Source organism: Xyrauchen texanus, chromosome 22 (assembly GCF_025860055.1).
Source record: "Xyrauchen texanus isolate HMW12.3.18 chromosome 22, RBS_HiC_50CHRs, whole genome shotgun sequence".
Taxonomy (NCBI): Eukaryota; Metazoa; Chordata; class Actinopteri; order Cypriniformes; family Catostomidae; genus Xyrauchen; species Xyrauchen texanus.
This window is the reverse complement of record NC_068297.1, coordinates 23,768,217-23,785,156: the sequence shown is the minus strand read 5'-3', so window position 1 is coordinate 23,785,156 and position 16,940 is coordinate 23,768,217. Positions and strand designations below refer to the sequence as shown.

The following is a 16,940-nucleotide window of genomic DNA, read 5'->3' as shown; positions in this document are numbered from 1 at the left end:
TATGCCTTAAAAATGGACTAACAGATTTTCAAACTTGGTTTTAAAACGTCCCAGCAAGCAGAATAAAACAGTAGAATACTTATGGTCAAAATGAGAACAATTAAAATTTGATGGCTGTTTAAAGGAAGGAAACCGATTTGGGGCATAATGTGTTTCCTTCACTTGCATAGACAAACGTGTACTGAGGCCACCATATCCTTATTTCCTCATCTTCCCCTCTAAGGTCAGAAATTTGTTTCCTTGTTCGAAGATAGCGACAACTGACCCTGAGCACCAGCTTCCTAGACCAGGACCAGACTGTAATGTCCAAATATCTGACCAGAATAAATTCTGGATAACTTCCACTACTATCTCAAAAGGATATTTCTTGAGTCTTATCCTGAACGCAAAATACAAATGACAATAAGCCAAAAATGCAGGGCATTCCTGGCCAATGTAGACTTGGAAAGGTATAAAGAAAGATTTATTCCACATTGGAGGGCTTGTTAAAAACATTTTATACAGAGACATTTTTTGTATTTTACATCTAACGTTTTACCTTGTAAAAGCCAATGCCGATATTGCTTCCATCTAATACATACCACTAAATATAACATATATATACTACATAATAAACCAAATAAAATCATGTCAGACAATTTAAGACGTTAATAAACATTTTGGTAGAATGCAAAGCCTGAGCACAAGTCCCTGAGAGACCTTAACTTTATTCAAAGAAAATGAAATGTCATAATATCGGGGAGTGTGTTAACTTATGAAAGCTGCTGTAACAGTTAAGTTCCTTATTTATCATGTTCCTCTCGAATGGAATGTTTGGTTAATGATTTGCATCTTATGATGTGCACATTTGACATTGCTCCCTTACAATGCACATATTCTATATTAAAAAACAATAATTCAATTTAATTTGTTAAATTAATACAAGATGGTTAATTGTGAATTTGGGTTAAAAAAGAAGAGGATAAGCAGCAACCACATGTTTATCACAGTTTGATGAGTATTGCGTTTGACGGTGTCCTCACATGGAAGTATACTGGCTGAGGGCTTTCTTCAGTTTTTCAGCAATCTACCTCATGAGAAGAGGAAAAAGATGTTACACACATATTACATGTGGTAACTGTAGATTGTTACTGTATTTACAGTGTCCATTCCAACTAGAATCATTTGTTACTCACATTCTCATATAATTTCACCTGTTCCTCCAGGTAGAATTGCATGAGTCTGTTGTAGTCATAGATACGGTTGCTATGGAAATGATTCATCTCCGCTAGAGACACAAATGCAAGTGTAAGGTTACATGTGTGTGACAAACACTACAATTCAGCACACAGGTGCACATATAAATGTAATATTAGGGATGGAGTACACTGGACCACAGGGACAAAAGGGCTTTTCATTGATAACACTGACAAACAACACTGTAATAATTTACCTTGTAATGCATAAGACATGGTGCTAAGATTCTTTTCCATCGTGTGTTTATCCTGTAGGCTAATCTTATTCAACGTCACCAAATGATCAGCCTCTTTGACTTTATCAATGGCAGCCTGAGAAAACAAAAACAGCACTGTGGGTTCCAAAAGTGTGAGACCACTAGATTATATTTTGCATTCTTTTCATATTTCATACAAGATTTGTCATTATTAAATTATCAGCATAACAATTTGAGATAAAAGTAGAATTGAAAAGTTTACATGTGTTTTCACTTTCAGATATTAGTCTGTCTCCCTTTTGCTTTAATGACAGCATGAACTTGAGCTGGCTTGGACTTTGCAACATTGTGCAAGACCTTTGCAAGACCATTTGTACAAAGGTAGGTTAACATGGCCAATTTCACAAATTAACCCTCGAAATAGTGCAGAATTTTAAATATTTCTTCATAATTTTTACACCAATCATAAAACTTTGTTTATTTTCACATTTAAATGAAAAAGAAAATCTAGATTTTCAATGTAGATAGATTTTTAATCTAGATTCACAAACATTTTTCCCCACAATTTTCATAACAATGTAATTGAAACAAGCATCCTGTAAGATGCAAATGGCATTTGGAATATATTTAAATTATAAAAGCACAAAATGTTATTAAATATATATATATTAAAAAAAAAATTATTCATGCAAAAGTGAAAGGTCTATACCCGGTGAACTCCTATTGTGTCAGGGAAGCAGCCCAGAAGTCCTTTGTATTCGGTGTTTGTTTCCATTAGGAAGTGTAGATCTTTTTTTGGCTGATAAGCAAAAAAGAACACAGATAGTCGATACTCACAGAATTAAAAACAGCAACCTTGGATGCAGTTATCATAAGACAACCTTCATAGACACAATTCTATCACATTTAGGAAATAGCAGCAAAGGACACGAGGAAGTGTACCATAGATTCAAGGACTGAATGGTTTGTTTCACATGAGAAAATATTAGATTTATGATACCTGCCCAGCAACGATCTCTGCTATTTCTTCATACGTTTTCCCTGTTGCAGTTAATGCGTCAGTTAGAGTGGATTCCCCTTAACATAAAAACAATCAACCTCATTAACAACCAAATCATTAGGTCATCATACATTACTAATAATAAGCCTGAAGTCCCAAGATTAAATGTGATTTGTTTGATGTTTTTGTAAAACAAAACAGTACAACAATTTGTATATGCAGTATTAGAATAAAAAGTAAAAAAAAAGTACAATCTCTTACTCGGGTATCCACTGGTGTTGAAAACTGACGAGAGGTTCTGAAATGCTTTTCCAATCTGCCGATACTCCTTTTGCAAGGCTGTTGATTTAAGAACAGAATATTGCTACTACTATTACATGGGCAATTCACAAGGCAGTTTTAGCAGAAACAAATCTAATGAATAACGTACATGGGTCATTGATTTAATGCTCATATTTTTGTCCAGATTTATTAATTTATTCAAAAATACATAAATGCAATTCACACAAACCAATTACTTGAATCCGCATCTTCTATGATGAGCATGTTTTCAATTACTGATTTCAAAGTTACATTGATAAGTCAAAATCTAAAGTCACAAATGTCATATGTCATGTGTCACCGTCCGGAAACAGTAAAAAATTATATGTAATTTTTGTAAAAAGAAATGTTGGCAAAGGTAGTGCAGAATAAACTTTAATATTTCTTTCAAAAATGAGCAGAGAAGCAATTGTGTTTTAAAGTATTATTAATTGTGTATATATATATATATATATATATATATACACACACACACACACACACACATATACATACATATTTTATCATACCAAACACCCTTATTTGTCAATGACCCACGTGTCTTCGACTGCACAAAGTAAATATAAATCTATGATTATCTGTGACAAATGAGAGATATGTAAACTCACGGCCTGTGCATCTCTTCCAGTGAAGATGACCAACAGCCAGAAGTTCTTTAACTCCATTGTCCATAGATCTAGTAAACTGGCTGTACAATTCACACTTCTGCTCCCTACAATCATATCAAGTGAAATCACTGTTTTTTTATATTTTACTTAAATACATATGCTCATACAGAAACACAATTAAATAATTTTTTTATAAAATATGAACTAACATAATGAATAAAAAACATTTAATCTTTAGGAGAATAATATTTTTTTAATTGCCTTACACTTGAGCAGGTTCTAACTCTGGGAGCTCTTGGTCTATGGTGGCGAATATCTTCACTCCCACTGTTTCCTCTTTCTCTGCTTTCCGCTTCCCTATTTTCCATTCCTTATAGAGAGAAAAAATAAAATATGTCTTACAAGATTCCTTAACTGCCTTATTGAACTCAACTATCCACCTAAAGATAACACATAACGTTAAACACACTTCTCAAGGACCTGATCTCAACGTTCAGCCACGGTGGCTCAGTGGTTAGCACTATTGCCTCACAGCAAGATGATCCTGGGTTCGAGTCCCAAACCCAGAAAAAGAAACAGCCATATCTAGTTGTTTGGCATTACCAATTCTTCTGTCACAAGAGCTCTTTACCATCTTGCACATACAGTGTGTTTTAGTATGCAAATTAGGATATTTAGTAGTCTTTTACTTGTTGAAGAAATTTCCTAAACATCTGGATATATAAAACTTATTGAACGTTTTAACCAAGTTAAATGATACTTTTTTAAATTCTAAAAAGATAGCAATCTACATGCACAGAATTTATATTAAAGAAAGATCACCTTCTCGTCTTTGTAGTTAAGGAATAGCTGGAAAACTTCACTGTTTGAGATAACCGGATGTCGGCACATCCGAGACATCCAGCCCTGCAGGCGTTCCATGCGCATTTTGATAAATTCCTCTTCAAACCGGCCTAAAGAGAAATGAATGACAGATGTGCAGCAGCCTACCAATTTTATTACAAGCCAAAAACTCTTTCTGTGGTGGTAAATAAAAGAACACAATGAGAAGATTCAATATAGAAGCTGTTTTAACCAGAAAAACCACCATTCATTTTTTGCATGGTCACCTGTAACTTGTTTGTCAGGTAAACATGGGATGGGCAGAGCACAGCCAAACTTCTCCACAAGCCTCTCATACAACCAGTCAAAGTGCTTGTATCTGTGGTTGACCGGTCTGTTTGTAGTCTAAAAAAAATTTAGTTAAATATTAAAATAAATTCAGATACAAGTCAGAAAAACAATTACAGCAAGTGAAAGTTATTAAAGTAGTCCTGAGGGGAGTTTAAAGGAAACTTACATTAGGTGTGACTTGGTATTCAATGTAGCTCTTCAGTCCATACATTTTCGAACCCTTCTTAGGATCAGCCACCACACAGTCTAACTGATTTTGAGGATACAACCATACGGGACCCACCTCACCTGACTGCAAAGAAAATCAGGAGCTGAAGAAGTCCTTTTTCTATTTCACTATCTGATATCATACAAATTTAAAACCAGATGTTTGGTTAATCTTGTTTAGCAAATTAATTGTAACCATCTAATAACATTATGATGAAGTCAAATATCTTACATATATTGGCAGTTTGTCATTTCCTTTAGCTATGTGTTTGGTAAGCAGATACACCTCTGGATTTGGGGTCTTTGAGAACCCTGGAAACCTAAAGAGTAAAAATGAAAGCCATAAAGCCTTTTTTCAGTGTAGTTCTTTTTTTCCAATTAATTTTATAATTGGCAGACTCAGAACTAAGGCTTTACTTATTGAGAGATATCTTCATTGTAGAGTGAGCTCCACCCCGCTGCATTGTCCCGCCCTCCTCCACCTGAGACCCGCCATAACCACCTGTCGACTTTCCATCATCAGAATCATCATCCCATTCATCATCATAGGAATAGACAGAACCTAAAGGTCACAAGACAACATATTATATTCAAATAATAGAGTGACACAATAACAAAGTGAACTTTAGTGTATAATACAAAATGCAGACACTATAAAACCCAAAATCACTGGTTCTCTAGCCATGACGTTAAAACACAGAGGCTAAAACTGAAGCAAACGTTTTATATTAGGAGTTATTTGTATTTGAATATTCTTTTTTCATAACTAACATCCTTGTACAGGACTGAATTGTAGAAGTCTGGCTTTATTGCAATGGATAGTTATAGCCAGTCTGGAGAACCCAGAATATTGATTGAAATGAAAGACATGTATCGGCTATTTATAGTGGAATGCTTGCATAGGAGGCCAAAAAAGGTTTTGCTTCATTGTACAAACATTTCACTCACAGTTGTTGGAAGTGCATTTCAGAACAACTCAACTGTATAAGAGGCAAAGACAACATACCCTGTAGTCATCACTATACCACACCAGACCCAATAACTTATGCAAGTACTTGGCTGCTTCAAGTACTAAAGAGCTTATTTACTACTGTATGTGTGGCATGCTGAAAGGTGCTGATAATTGAGAGTCCTCATAACAAATTGATTTTCTGTAGTCAACATTGCACTTAAGTTTCACAGATAGCAGACCAGCAAAATCGCTCATGAGCTCTGTCCATAATAGATGTACTGCACATAGAGTATGCCCAAGCAACAAACAAGTCACTCTACTCTTTCACCTAGGAATTCAAACCTGAGCAAATCTCAGCCTGATCTCATGAACATAACGTGACAGTGGCAACATTTTTGCAAAACCAAATTACATGCTTCATTACATGTTTCTCTGCAGTTTTAGGCTGTCCAGTGGGGGGGCGCCAAAAGTGAGTGAAACGTTGTTACAATCAGATAACGTTTTTTAGGTGAAAATTAGATGAAGGTTTTAATGAGTAAAACATACCTCAGTAACCAAAAACTTTAACCTAAACCTAACCTACAGTATATTGTTCTGAAAAAGCAAATGAGAGATGACCACAACAGAAATCCTTACCCTAAATGTACACCTAAAACTAACCGATAGTGTCCAAAAACTAAATGTGAAATGAAAAGCTACATTTTTGAAGCAAACGCATCATGTATTGTTTTTCAAATTATGCATTGTCGTAAAAGTGTTTCGATATGACAACTTAGCAGTCTGTGAGTAATAGTCCAAAAAATAAGTGTATATGAAGCCATAATCAGCCAATGTACACATCATTTGTGTGAAAGTGCATAAAACATACAGTTGTTGTAGCGACTCTAATGTTCATTTCACCAGGAAACTGCAGCAAAACTTAGAATTCGGCACGTAAAAGTCTGCTTGCAAAACCTTTGTAATAGTAACGTTCATTCTATGAGACTAGGTTGGCAAATCTATAGTTATAGTCAATTATGGTTGTAGCAAAGATCAGAAATGTTTAATGGAGGTTGTAGCTGGTGAAAGTGTAATTGTTCTCCTACCATTATTGCCTGCTGGTTCCTGTTCAGTGTAGTTCCAGTTTTCCGCAGGGTAGTTGTTGGACAACGTCGTGCCAGTCCAAGCCTCATTTCCATTAACCCCCTAAATAATATTCAACATTAAATCACTCTTTTGACCACATCCTAAATTAACTCTTTACATACTGTATAAGGACCCCTCAGACATTGGATTTGGCATTTTGTAGGTAACAAATACTCCTAAATTATTGTTTATTACCTACTTAGAAATAAATGTAGACCCTATTAGTACAGTAGCTCTTTCACAGACTCCCCACTATCCACTACCTGAATTTGACCATCTCCAATAATCTCCCAACTAGGATGGTTCTAGTGTACTGTATGAGAAACTGGGCTCGAAACCCATAATTCCTCGGCAGTGTCTGCTCAAATGATGATGAATAACCACATTTCACCACAATTTAAGGAAAATAACGCCCTTTCTTCCATCATGTATCCTTATTCCAACTCCATTAATCTCACGACTGGATTAGAGCAATTCACTCTTTCCTGATCATTCTACATCAGCCATATAACGCTTGGAGCACATCTAAAGGGTTGCTGCCTTATTCATTTTCAAATTCTCACATAACATTTGCTTTTGTGTCTCCAATCACGTCACAAAACAGCTTGAAATTCATAACCAAATATCTGGCCTACAAAGCAAAAAAAAAAAGGCTGGCCCTGTCACTGACAACACAATAATTTGCAACTTGTGACATTTTAGTGCAAGTTTAGGAGACACATTTTCAAAATTCTTTTAAGGTATCAATACATTAACATTAGCCAACATTTAAATTAAAAGCCTTCTTTGTGTGTGTGGCAGGGTGGAGGGCGGGACTGGGTTGTGATTATACACACCCGGTCCCGCCCTCCACCCTGCCACAGTGTGCTTTCCAATTCACTGTCAGTTGGCCTTCCATTTAAAGTAGTCTGGCATAATAGCTTTGGGAGACCACAAGGGGGTGATATAACATTTACTGTACTTAATACACCTTTAAGTTACCCTGCCACTCACATTTTTACCCAAGTTGTGTTGAGAAATATTGCACAATATAGTTTTTGTCTCTATATACATGATTAGATAAGACAATAAGATAATCTAACTGCTGTTTTAGAGGTTATTTTTTACAAACTATGACTCAAACAACTAAAACATTTTACAATTAAAGTCTTTAATTTAAGCTCTATACCTAGAATTTTCTTAAAATGTAGAAAATAGCTTTCCAAACCATTACAATGTTTGTTCATTATGAAGAAGTCAATGAAAACGAAAATAATTTCTATTATTGGAAAAATGTCCGATGGTCACAAAAGTACTGAGTATAAAGGTATAAAAATATGGTTCTCTAAATCCTCTAACATGTCCATAGACAAAAGGCCAGGCTGTGCTTTAGGCACTAAAAGGCCAAATGCTCAAGTTCGTCTCTGTCCATAAGTCCAAGACTAAATGGCCAATTCCATCAATAGACCTAACCTTGACGCTGCTAAAGACTAACTCAGCCCCGCAAAACCATTTGTCTTGCTTCCTCGCCTCACCAATTAAGATAGTCTATACCAATTTTCCCTGAACATAATGTGTTTATCGTTTTTAGTACTTTGGTGTTGTGGATCCCCCTAAATGTCTCTGAGTCATCAATGGATGATGGAAACGTTAGACGTTAGTCTTTTCATGACTTGTACCATTTGGTCAATTTTCCTGCAAGTGTGCCGTACAAATGAAACACTTGACCAGTTTCGTCCCATCAAGATAAATGCTGTATATGGCCCCTTGTATATTCAGCTGAATCACATTACAAACTGAGACGTGTTCACCTATAAATCTTCCCATGTTCCTCAAATAACTTTTAATAAATAAATCAAAAGTAACACAAAATTATATCAAAATTAAAATATGCTTTTGGAACCCATGTAGTTTTCTCAGCTAAAAAATAATCATTAGGTATTAGCATGAATGTATCCTTGCACAAATTCTGCCCATTCTAACTGGTAAATTGACATGGCCCTAAAGCTTATTGGTAAGGATACATTTCACTTTTCATCTATCTGAGGACTGCCAACAGACTGCCAAACAATCAAACACCATTACAGGCACACTAACACTGTGCATAAAAAGAAGTGAGGAAACATGACAAACTATATACTGAAAGAGCAGTAGAGACAGAGAGAAAAAAGGGGCCACATGTCCAGAACTATAATGAGGCCCATTTAGTCTCAATCTCCTGCAGGAAATGGATTTCAACTCTGGTTGACACATAGGCCTTTTGTGTAACGTTAAACACATTTGAACACTGATTACATGAATGCAGATTTCTAATAAAGGTGGCACTGAAAATGAGGAAGAAAAACTGAGATTTGAATTGTGGGTTTTGACGGTTGTGGCTATCTGTTAATTTTAGTGAAACCTGATTTACATTTAATTTCTGGGAAACTTGATTTACATTTTAACTCATGTCATGGGGTGTAGTGCAGAATGCAGAGAATACTATTACTTGACATTTAAATCAATTTAAATGATTGTAATGCTCCAAATATAAGATTAATATTTGATTATGTAATTCATGCTGAAGTGTGTAATTTCTGCACCACAAACACCACTTAAAATAAATTCAATAAAACAAACAGTTGTTCTCAAAACAACCATCCGAAAATATCCCCCGTGTTCCTCTGATAGAACCCACACCCCCAGCCCCAGATAGTCCCGCACCAACTCACGCCATTGCTCGAGTCAGTGTTTTTGTATAGAGCTAGACGGGTCTCTCAAAACAAACAGTAATTTTCATAGCACCACAGAGACAGTATTCACAGTTTTTGCGAAAATTTACCTAAGAATGGCTTATTTGTATTTGTCTCTGCATTTACGCTTGGATAGAAGAAAATATTTTAACTCCGAACATTTGACACTTCAGCCTTAATAAATAAAATAAAGAAAAATGAGCAAATGATTAGTACATTTGGCTTTATTTACAATGGTACCTGAGTGTTTGCAGAACTGTTGTTGTAATCATCATGTCTGTGGGCATCACTGTTCGGTGTCGCTGCTGCATGTGTGGGACCAGCTTTGCACTGCAAACATGACAACCAAATTCAAAATTAATTCATGAAAATGTAGCCTGGTTTTTAAAAACTAGATTATTACATTTTCTGAAGAAAATATTAGTGGTTCTTGTCCTTGCAAAATCTTCCACCAGAACACAGGTTTTTTAGGTAGTTGCCAGGGTCTGGATGTGGTTGCTAAGGTGTTCTGAATGGTAAGTGCATAGCAGTGAAGTTGCTGGGATGTTCTGGGTGGTTGCTAGGGTGTTGCTAGGTGATTGCTTAATGGACCAAAAAGAGAGTCAAAAGAGCACTCCCTAAAGTCTTTTGGATAATTTGGTCTCTAGATATGGCTTGGTTGGCCCCCTCCTTCAATATAAATTGATAGGACTTTTTTCATCTGTGTTATCTTCTGCCAGGCAAAACTTTGAATTCTGATCACTTAGAAAAGAAATACCACACCTATCCTCTACAATCCTCACAATGTTTAACTGACATTACACATGGGAGTTGTCATTGTGAAGCATATTGGGATGGGAAAGTGTTAAACATGTGTAACTATGATACAGAGATATTGCACAGAACACATGGGAATAATCTCTGAAGCAAAAGTATGTCAGAAACCCCTTAATTAAAACTTGAGGCTAATCAGTAACATTTGCCATCTTTCAATTTCAGCTCAGAAAACAATATTACATAATGTATATTCATTAATTTTGCTTAGATGATGAAGTGATTTTATTGCAATAATAACAACATAAATGAATTCATGAATGAATTCCCCTGAAAAATATTGGACAATTATTAGTATACTGTATGACCACAGCAAAACAAATATGATTCTCTGCTAACTTATGTGGTACAGATAGTAGACAGATGTTGGCTTTTATTTTTCCACTCCCCTCTCTAGTGTACTAAATATGAACACACACTGTTCTCCTTTTTATCTGGTGACATGAAACAGAAATTGAATAGATGAAAATTAAAAACAAAACTGATGATGACAGTGTTCTTGTACCTCAATATAGTCCTCTGGCACAAGACCTACTTGTCCTCTGGAGTTCTGAGCTTCTACCCAACCACCACCAACATTCTACAAAATACAAGGCAAAACAAAGAAGAAAAACTATATATTAGAACGACATAAGAAACTTCTCATAAGATTTTAAAGATAGAGGTAAATGAGAACTCGGTCTCGCCTGGCCAAGTCTCTATCTTGAAACATTAGAACTAAAGCTCTGTATATCCTCACCTGGTTAGTGACCGTGAGTATTTCACCCTCTTGAACAGTCAGCTCATTGTTGCCTTGCTCAGCGATGAAGTCATACAATACCTGAGCCTGAACAAAAACCCAAGCCAAACATATGGGTAATGTTTAAGTTACTGTATGAATATTTTAGTGTGGCATGGACAAAACTTTCACTTCATGGGTTTTGATAAAGAAAAACATTCCTAATTACCTATTTGCTTTGACTACATTCTTAATACATTAAATGTAGAACATTACATCACATCATAAAAAAATTTAATCCAAACATTTAACATATAGTTCACCCAAAAATGAAAATTCTCTCATCATTTACTCACACTCTATCTAGATATTGGGATAGTGTATGACTTTCTTTCATCAGCACAACACAAACAAAGATTTGTAGAAGAATATTTCAGCTCTGAAGGTCTATTTAATGCAATTGAATGGTGTTCAGAACTTTGAAGCTCTTAAAAGCACATAATGGCAGCATAAAAGTAATCCATACAACTTCAGTGGTTAAATCTGTGTCTTTAGATGCAATATAATAGTTGTGGGTGAGAAAAAGAACAATATTTAAGTCCTTATTGTTTTACAATAAATGTACACTTACACCCCTCCTAAGCCAGCACTTCTCTTGTAATAGTTTTTGGTAAAAAAAAAATTATTAAAATATACAAAATTCTCACCCACATAATATCACATCTGAAGAGCCAGATTTAACTACTGTAGTCTTATGGATTACTTTCATGCTGCCTTTAAATGCTTTTTGGAGCTTCAAAGTTCTGGCCACCATTCACTTGCATTAAATGGATCAACAGAGCGGAGATATTCTTCTAAAAAATATTTTTTGTTCAGCAGATGGAAGAAAATCATACACATCTGGGACGCCATGAGTAATGAGAGAATAACATTTTTTGGGTGAACCATTTCTTTAAAGTGAAGATTTTGGTGATTCATTATCAGCTCGCCTCCAGGAATTTAACAAGCAGCCTGGTACATTTCTCTGTTAATGCACTGACTGTAAACAGGTCCCAAACCAGGATGCAGAATATTATGAAACACCAATATTGACAACAATTGTACAAAAAGGTGACCACCCACATGACCAGCCACCATTCAACACAATACACATAGGCCAAAACTGGATCAAACGACCTCTGACAGAGCTCATATTCCATATTTAGTGTGCTGAATGTTTATACACATCAAAACGGCATGTTTACTTGAATAATATGTTGCTGACTATTCGTTTTACACAGCTGACTATCACTCGACGGCATGTTCCCTTGGGTTTTGTTCCTCGCTGACAGGATGCACCAAATTCCGGTTCAAATTAGCCAAAACAAGATGAACAGGGCACAGACGACAAACATGGCTGGCAGGCAAGTGAGCTGCCAACCAAAACGGCATTTGTGGAGCAGCATACTGTAGGCACGTTCAGAGTCAGATGATTTATGTGTGTGAGAGGACTAAAAAACATGCGTACGATGGCCAAAAATTCTGTTTAGACGAGCAAGGGCACCTCTCTCGGTTGAGACACAAGAGTTTGTTATTAACTTTCCCTCCGAAATATTTCACTATGTAGAATACTTAAGAAGCTCTCAACTCTTCTTATGTGACAGGTAGTTCTCAGGCCACAGCTATAACCTGAACTCGAATATGATGAACGTGAATCTGAGATGATTATACTTTTGTCTGCTGTGCAGGCGATCTCTTATTTTTCCATATTGCTGTTTTCAAAAACGGCTTGTCCAAGTGTAAACGTGACGTTGCAGCTCAAGTAGTCACAAGAAAAATCACTAAATTATACGTCAACTAATTTGCCATGGGTTTCTCCTTCTAAACTAATGTACTTAGATGTGTAGTACTCGTCAGGGTAAACATGTCAACACAGATTAAGACAGAACTGCATAGCCTACATTAGCAAATCTACAACAAAAGTAAAATAGAAACACTGATAAGCTTTCCACAAAGTGGACGTCATGCACGATCGATTACTTGCTACACTTGCACAACCAGCAAATGCGCCATAGTTATTTCATAGTAGTTGGAAAAACTTACCTTCACTGCCATCGTGGTATCAAATTTAAATCACCATTAACATGCGATATGAGCTCTTTAAATCATAAAACAAAACTTAGTAAAAGAACACCTTCCTGCCTTTAAAAGAGTTGAAAATACGTGTTTGTTTTTGTGGAGCAGCAGTGCGCGCGCTCGATTAGCGAAACATCGCTCGATAAAATCCAGTTATCGACCCATTAAACGCGATGGGCGTTAGAAATGAGACGTCCTCGCCCTCGTCCCCTTTCCCTAACACAGAAACGGGAAACTTCAGCACATTGGCCGATAATTATTTTTTTGTTATTTGACTGTCAATCCAGAGCCAACTCTCTTCCTCCAACACACACCACCCTTGAAAGAAAAAGTAAACAACAGTCCGCAACATTATGCAATGTTACATTACAGTATTTATTTGATTCTTGTGACACGTCATTGGTAAGGAAACTCATGGGACATGCAGATATTATTATTATAATAATTTATATATAATATTTTAGCATTATCATGGGGACATTGTAAGAGGATTGTGACCGTGTTGAGGCGTGTCAGTGCAAGTTTACAGAAGGATCGGCTTTCACTGCCTGTGACAGTTAATGTAAGTAAAGGTGAGAAAAAACATATGGGAGAGTCTGCGTGTAGTAAACCCATGGTGAGGTAAGATTGCCATCTACTGGTTTTAAAAAGGAAACACATACATTGATTTGGAGTTTGTCATCAAGCACTTCAATACTGTTCAACAAAGTCATACATTATGCTGTCGATGTGCTCATTGTACTTGTCTGGACATATTACGTTCAAAATACATTAAACATGAAATGATTACAAAACGACGATTAGAATACCCCTAAAAAATGTCAAAGCAGTGTAACCGTTTGGATAAAGTAAATAAACAAAAACATTTCAATTCTTGAAAAAAAAAAAAAGAATTTAGATAACATAAGAATTTTTGGAATAACCTTTTACTATTTTTTTTTTTTAAATAATTAGTGAGATTTAAAAAAAATATTACTTTTAATCTATCTATCTATCTATCTATCTATCTATCTATCTATCTATCTATCTATCTATCTATCTATCTATCTATCTATCTATCTATCTATCTCTCTCTCTCTCTCTCTCTCTCTCTCTCTCTCTCTCTGTCTGTCTGTCTGTCTGTCTGTCTGTCTGTCTGTCTAGAACAGTCTTATTTTTTGAGACCATATCAGTCTTAGAAAACACATGCACATAATTACAAACACTTATCACACCTGTCTGTCTGTCTTAAATTTAGATTGTGAGCAGATTTGAAAGACTTGAAGTTTGTAAATAGGTGTGTGTGTGTAATCTAATGCCACAGATGATTTACGGGAATACAGTTGCACCAGAGCAAAAAAAACCTCAGTTGCCTAGGGAGATTCCCTGTTTGGTGAAGGTTATGTGGTCATTTTCAAGGCTTTGTGTGTGTGCATGTATGAGAGAGAGAGAGAGAGAGAGAGAGAGAGAGAGAGAGAGAGAGAGAGAGAGAGAGAGAGAGAGAGAGAGAGAGAGAGGGGGGGGGTCAGGATGCCAGCAGCTGCTCGGTACTGATTGTGTTCCACTTTTGTTCACTGTCCTCCATATCAGCCTAAGGAGAGAGACAGGAGAGAGAACACCCAAACAGAGATGCTCCCATGTGTCAGAATACTGATGAGTGAGAGATACATGCAGGTGCCTGAAGATCTTCCAGAACATCAAGGGTGCTTCTAATTTAATTCACCCTTTACATTCTGTGATCTTTATTTGTTCTCTATCTCTCAGCATTAGTGTTCATTTCCAGTGTATAACTTTGCTCAGAAAAGTTTTATGAAAGAGATGTGAATGATAGTTCGTGCTTACTTAAGTATGGCAGTCATTCCTAGCAATATTTATACATTTAAAAACAATCCGTTTTAAACAGCAGTAAGACATTAGGTTTATACTTTCTTGCTGTTCTTTTTTCTTTCACAGCTGGTTGATGCGTTTTTAATCTGTAGGAGAAGATTTGGCTGAAATGCTGCTGCAAGGTTCATCAAGGTTCAAATCCATGGATTCATGGTCCAATTTTTCAGTCATTATACTGAATTAGCTGATTCAACATTGTATATTGTACACATTTGTAAAATTTTTGAATATACTAAATTAATTGATCAACATTGTACCTAAAAATATGCAAATCCTACCTTATGGGCAGGACAATCTGAAAAAAGAGGAACACAATAACAACTATAGTTTATCATCTATAAAATATATATTTTGGAGTGTTGGTGGTGTAGTGGGCTAAAGCACATTACTGTTAATCAGAAGGTCCCTGGTTTGAGTCATCACCATTGTGTCTTTGAGCAAGGCACTTAACTCCAGGTTGCTCCGGAGGGATTGTCCCTGTAATAAGTGCACTGTAAGTCACTTTGGATAAAAGCGTCTGCCAAATGCATAAATGTAAATGTAAATATATTTACAAAATGTATTTACTTATGGTGGAACAATGTTTCAGTCTACAATTGAAAATTAAGCTTGCATTTGAAGTGCTTTTGACACTTGAGGGGAAGAAGGTAGATATTGTATTTACATGCTTAAAACAGAAGAGGTCTCTCTAACACAGTGTTTTTCAGTTACCAGACTCTGGGCCAATACTCCAAATTAAGCATCTGAGCATTACTCCTATGTACTATGTATTATTTATGAGGTGTTAATAGCTCACGAAAACAGATGAAGTATGCACTTTAATTTGATTTAATGAACTGTTTCTAGTTTTTAATGTGTTGGTAACTATCTGCATATTGTTGATTAATAAAACATAGAGTGTGCTGCTTAACCTCTGTTATCACAATAAATGATCCCAAATAAAGGGTGGACAGTCAGTTTATTAAAGTGTTCTTCTGCTAAAATGGCTTTATACAGTATATATATATATATATATATATATATATATATATATATATATATATATATATATATATATATATAAAAACATAACCTGTATGAATTGGTTCAGAAATGTTGTTCTTTGATTTTCTACCCCTGCTCCTTCAGGGTTATTGTCTCCTGAAAGGGTTAAGAATAAATCAAGATGTGCACCTGCAAATTAGTCCAGGCATATTAATTAGTCAACTCACGTTGCTAAGGCAAATTCAGTGTTTAGAGGTCATAAATTACTTTTGGCAAATTGAGTGTGCCAAAAAATTTCATTGTGTTCAGTTTTAGAGCACTTTTATCAATGGGATATCTTTGGATGCAACACAGGTGTGTACCCTTCCTTCAGCTTTAAAAGGGTAATACACATCAAATAAATCAACAATCATTTAGTTCAAGGAAAATATTTCAATTGAATGGTTAATGGATGCAGTTATCTGGTGCAAAATCAGTAATTAGTGGTGAGGTTTTGGTTATTCTCTATTCACTGATTACATTTTTTATTATTTTAGACACTGTTGATCTCTTTTCAATAATATTCACTCTTTACTTTAAAATGCTGTTTACAAACTACAACCTGACAGATGTTTTATGCTTATGTTGCTTCCTATATAATGTGGCTGTGATGGGAAGAGAACGCACATGCCTAAATTGTACGAAGAGCTGCATTCTGCTCTTTTCAGCTCGGTTGCAAGGTGAACTAAGGAAAAAACATAATATAAAGTAACACTGTTATCCTTTAACCTACAGGTACACTCAGAATTTTTAGTAAATACATCAACCCCCACCAAGCTGATTGAATGCCATTAAAGTGATCTTCCATATCCTGGTCCATTTAAAACAAATAGTAAATGCCTCTGGCCTGTTCAATTTCCCTCTGCAATTACATAA

General features: G+C 35.7%; 1 protein-coding gene across 1 annotated transcript; it reads right to left on the bottom strand.

Moving 5' to 3' along the window:
• Positions 1-432: 432 nt before the first annotated feature.
• On the bottom strand, positions 433-13,500 carry snx9a (sorting nexin 9a). The gene is made up of 18 exons (XM_052154268.1): positions 13,143-13,500; positions 11,082-11,168; positions 10,848-10,922; positions 9,770-9,859; positions 6,779-6,878; positions 5,159-5,303; positions 4,974-5,061; positions 4,701-4,826; positions 4,471-4,588; positions 4,184-4,314; positions 3,628-3,731; positions 3,362-3,465; positions 2,694-2,771; positions 2,433-2,509; positions 2,142-2,231; positions 1,433-1,547; positions 1,176-1,267; positions 433-1,066 (listed from the first exon to the last, which is right to left on the bottom strand). The coding sequence occupies exons 1-18, from the start codon at positions 13,152-13,154 to the stop codon at positions 1,019-1,021; spliced, it is 1,680 nt and encodes a 559-aa protein (XP_052010228.1). The 5' UTR covers positions 13,155-13,500; the 3' UTR covers positions 433-1,018.
• Positions 13,501-16,940: the final 3,440 nt, after the last annotated feature.

Coding starts and splice junctions, on each gene's coding strand:
- snx9a (XM_052154268.1), bottom strand. Junction 10,923..11,081: donor TACTCACGGTCACTAACCAG/GTGAGGATATAC, acceptor TGTATTTTGTAG/AATGTTGGTGGTGGTTGGGT. Junction 2,510..2,693: donor CAACACCAGTGGATACCCGA/GTAAGAGATTGT, acceptor TTTTATGTTAAG/GGGAATCCACTCTAACTGAC.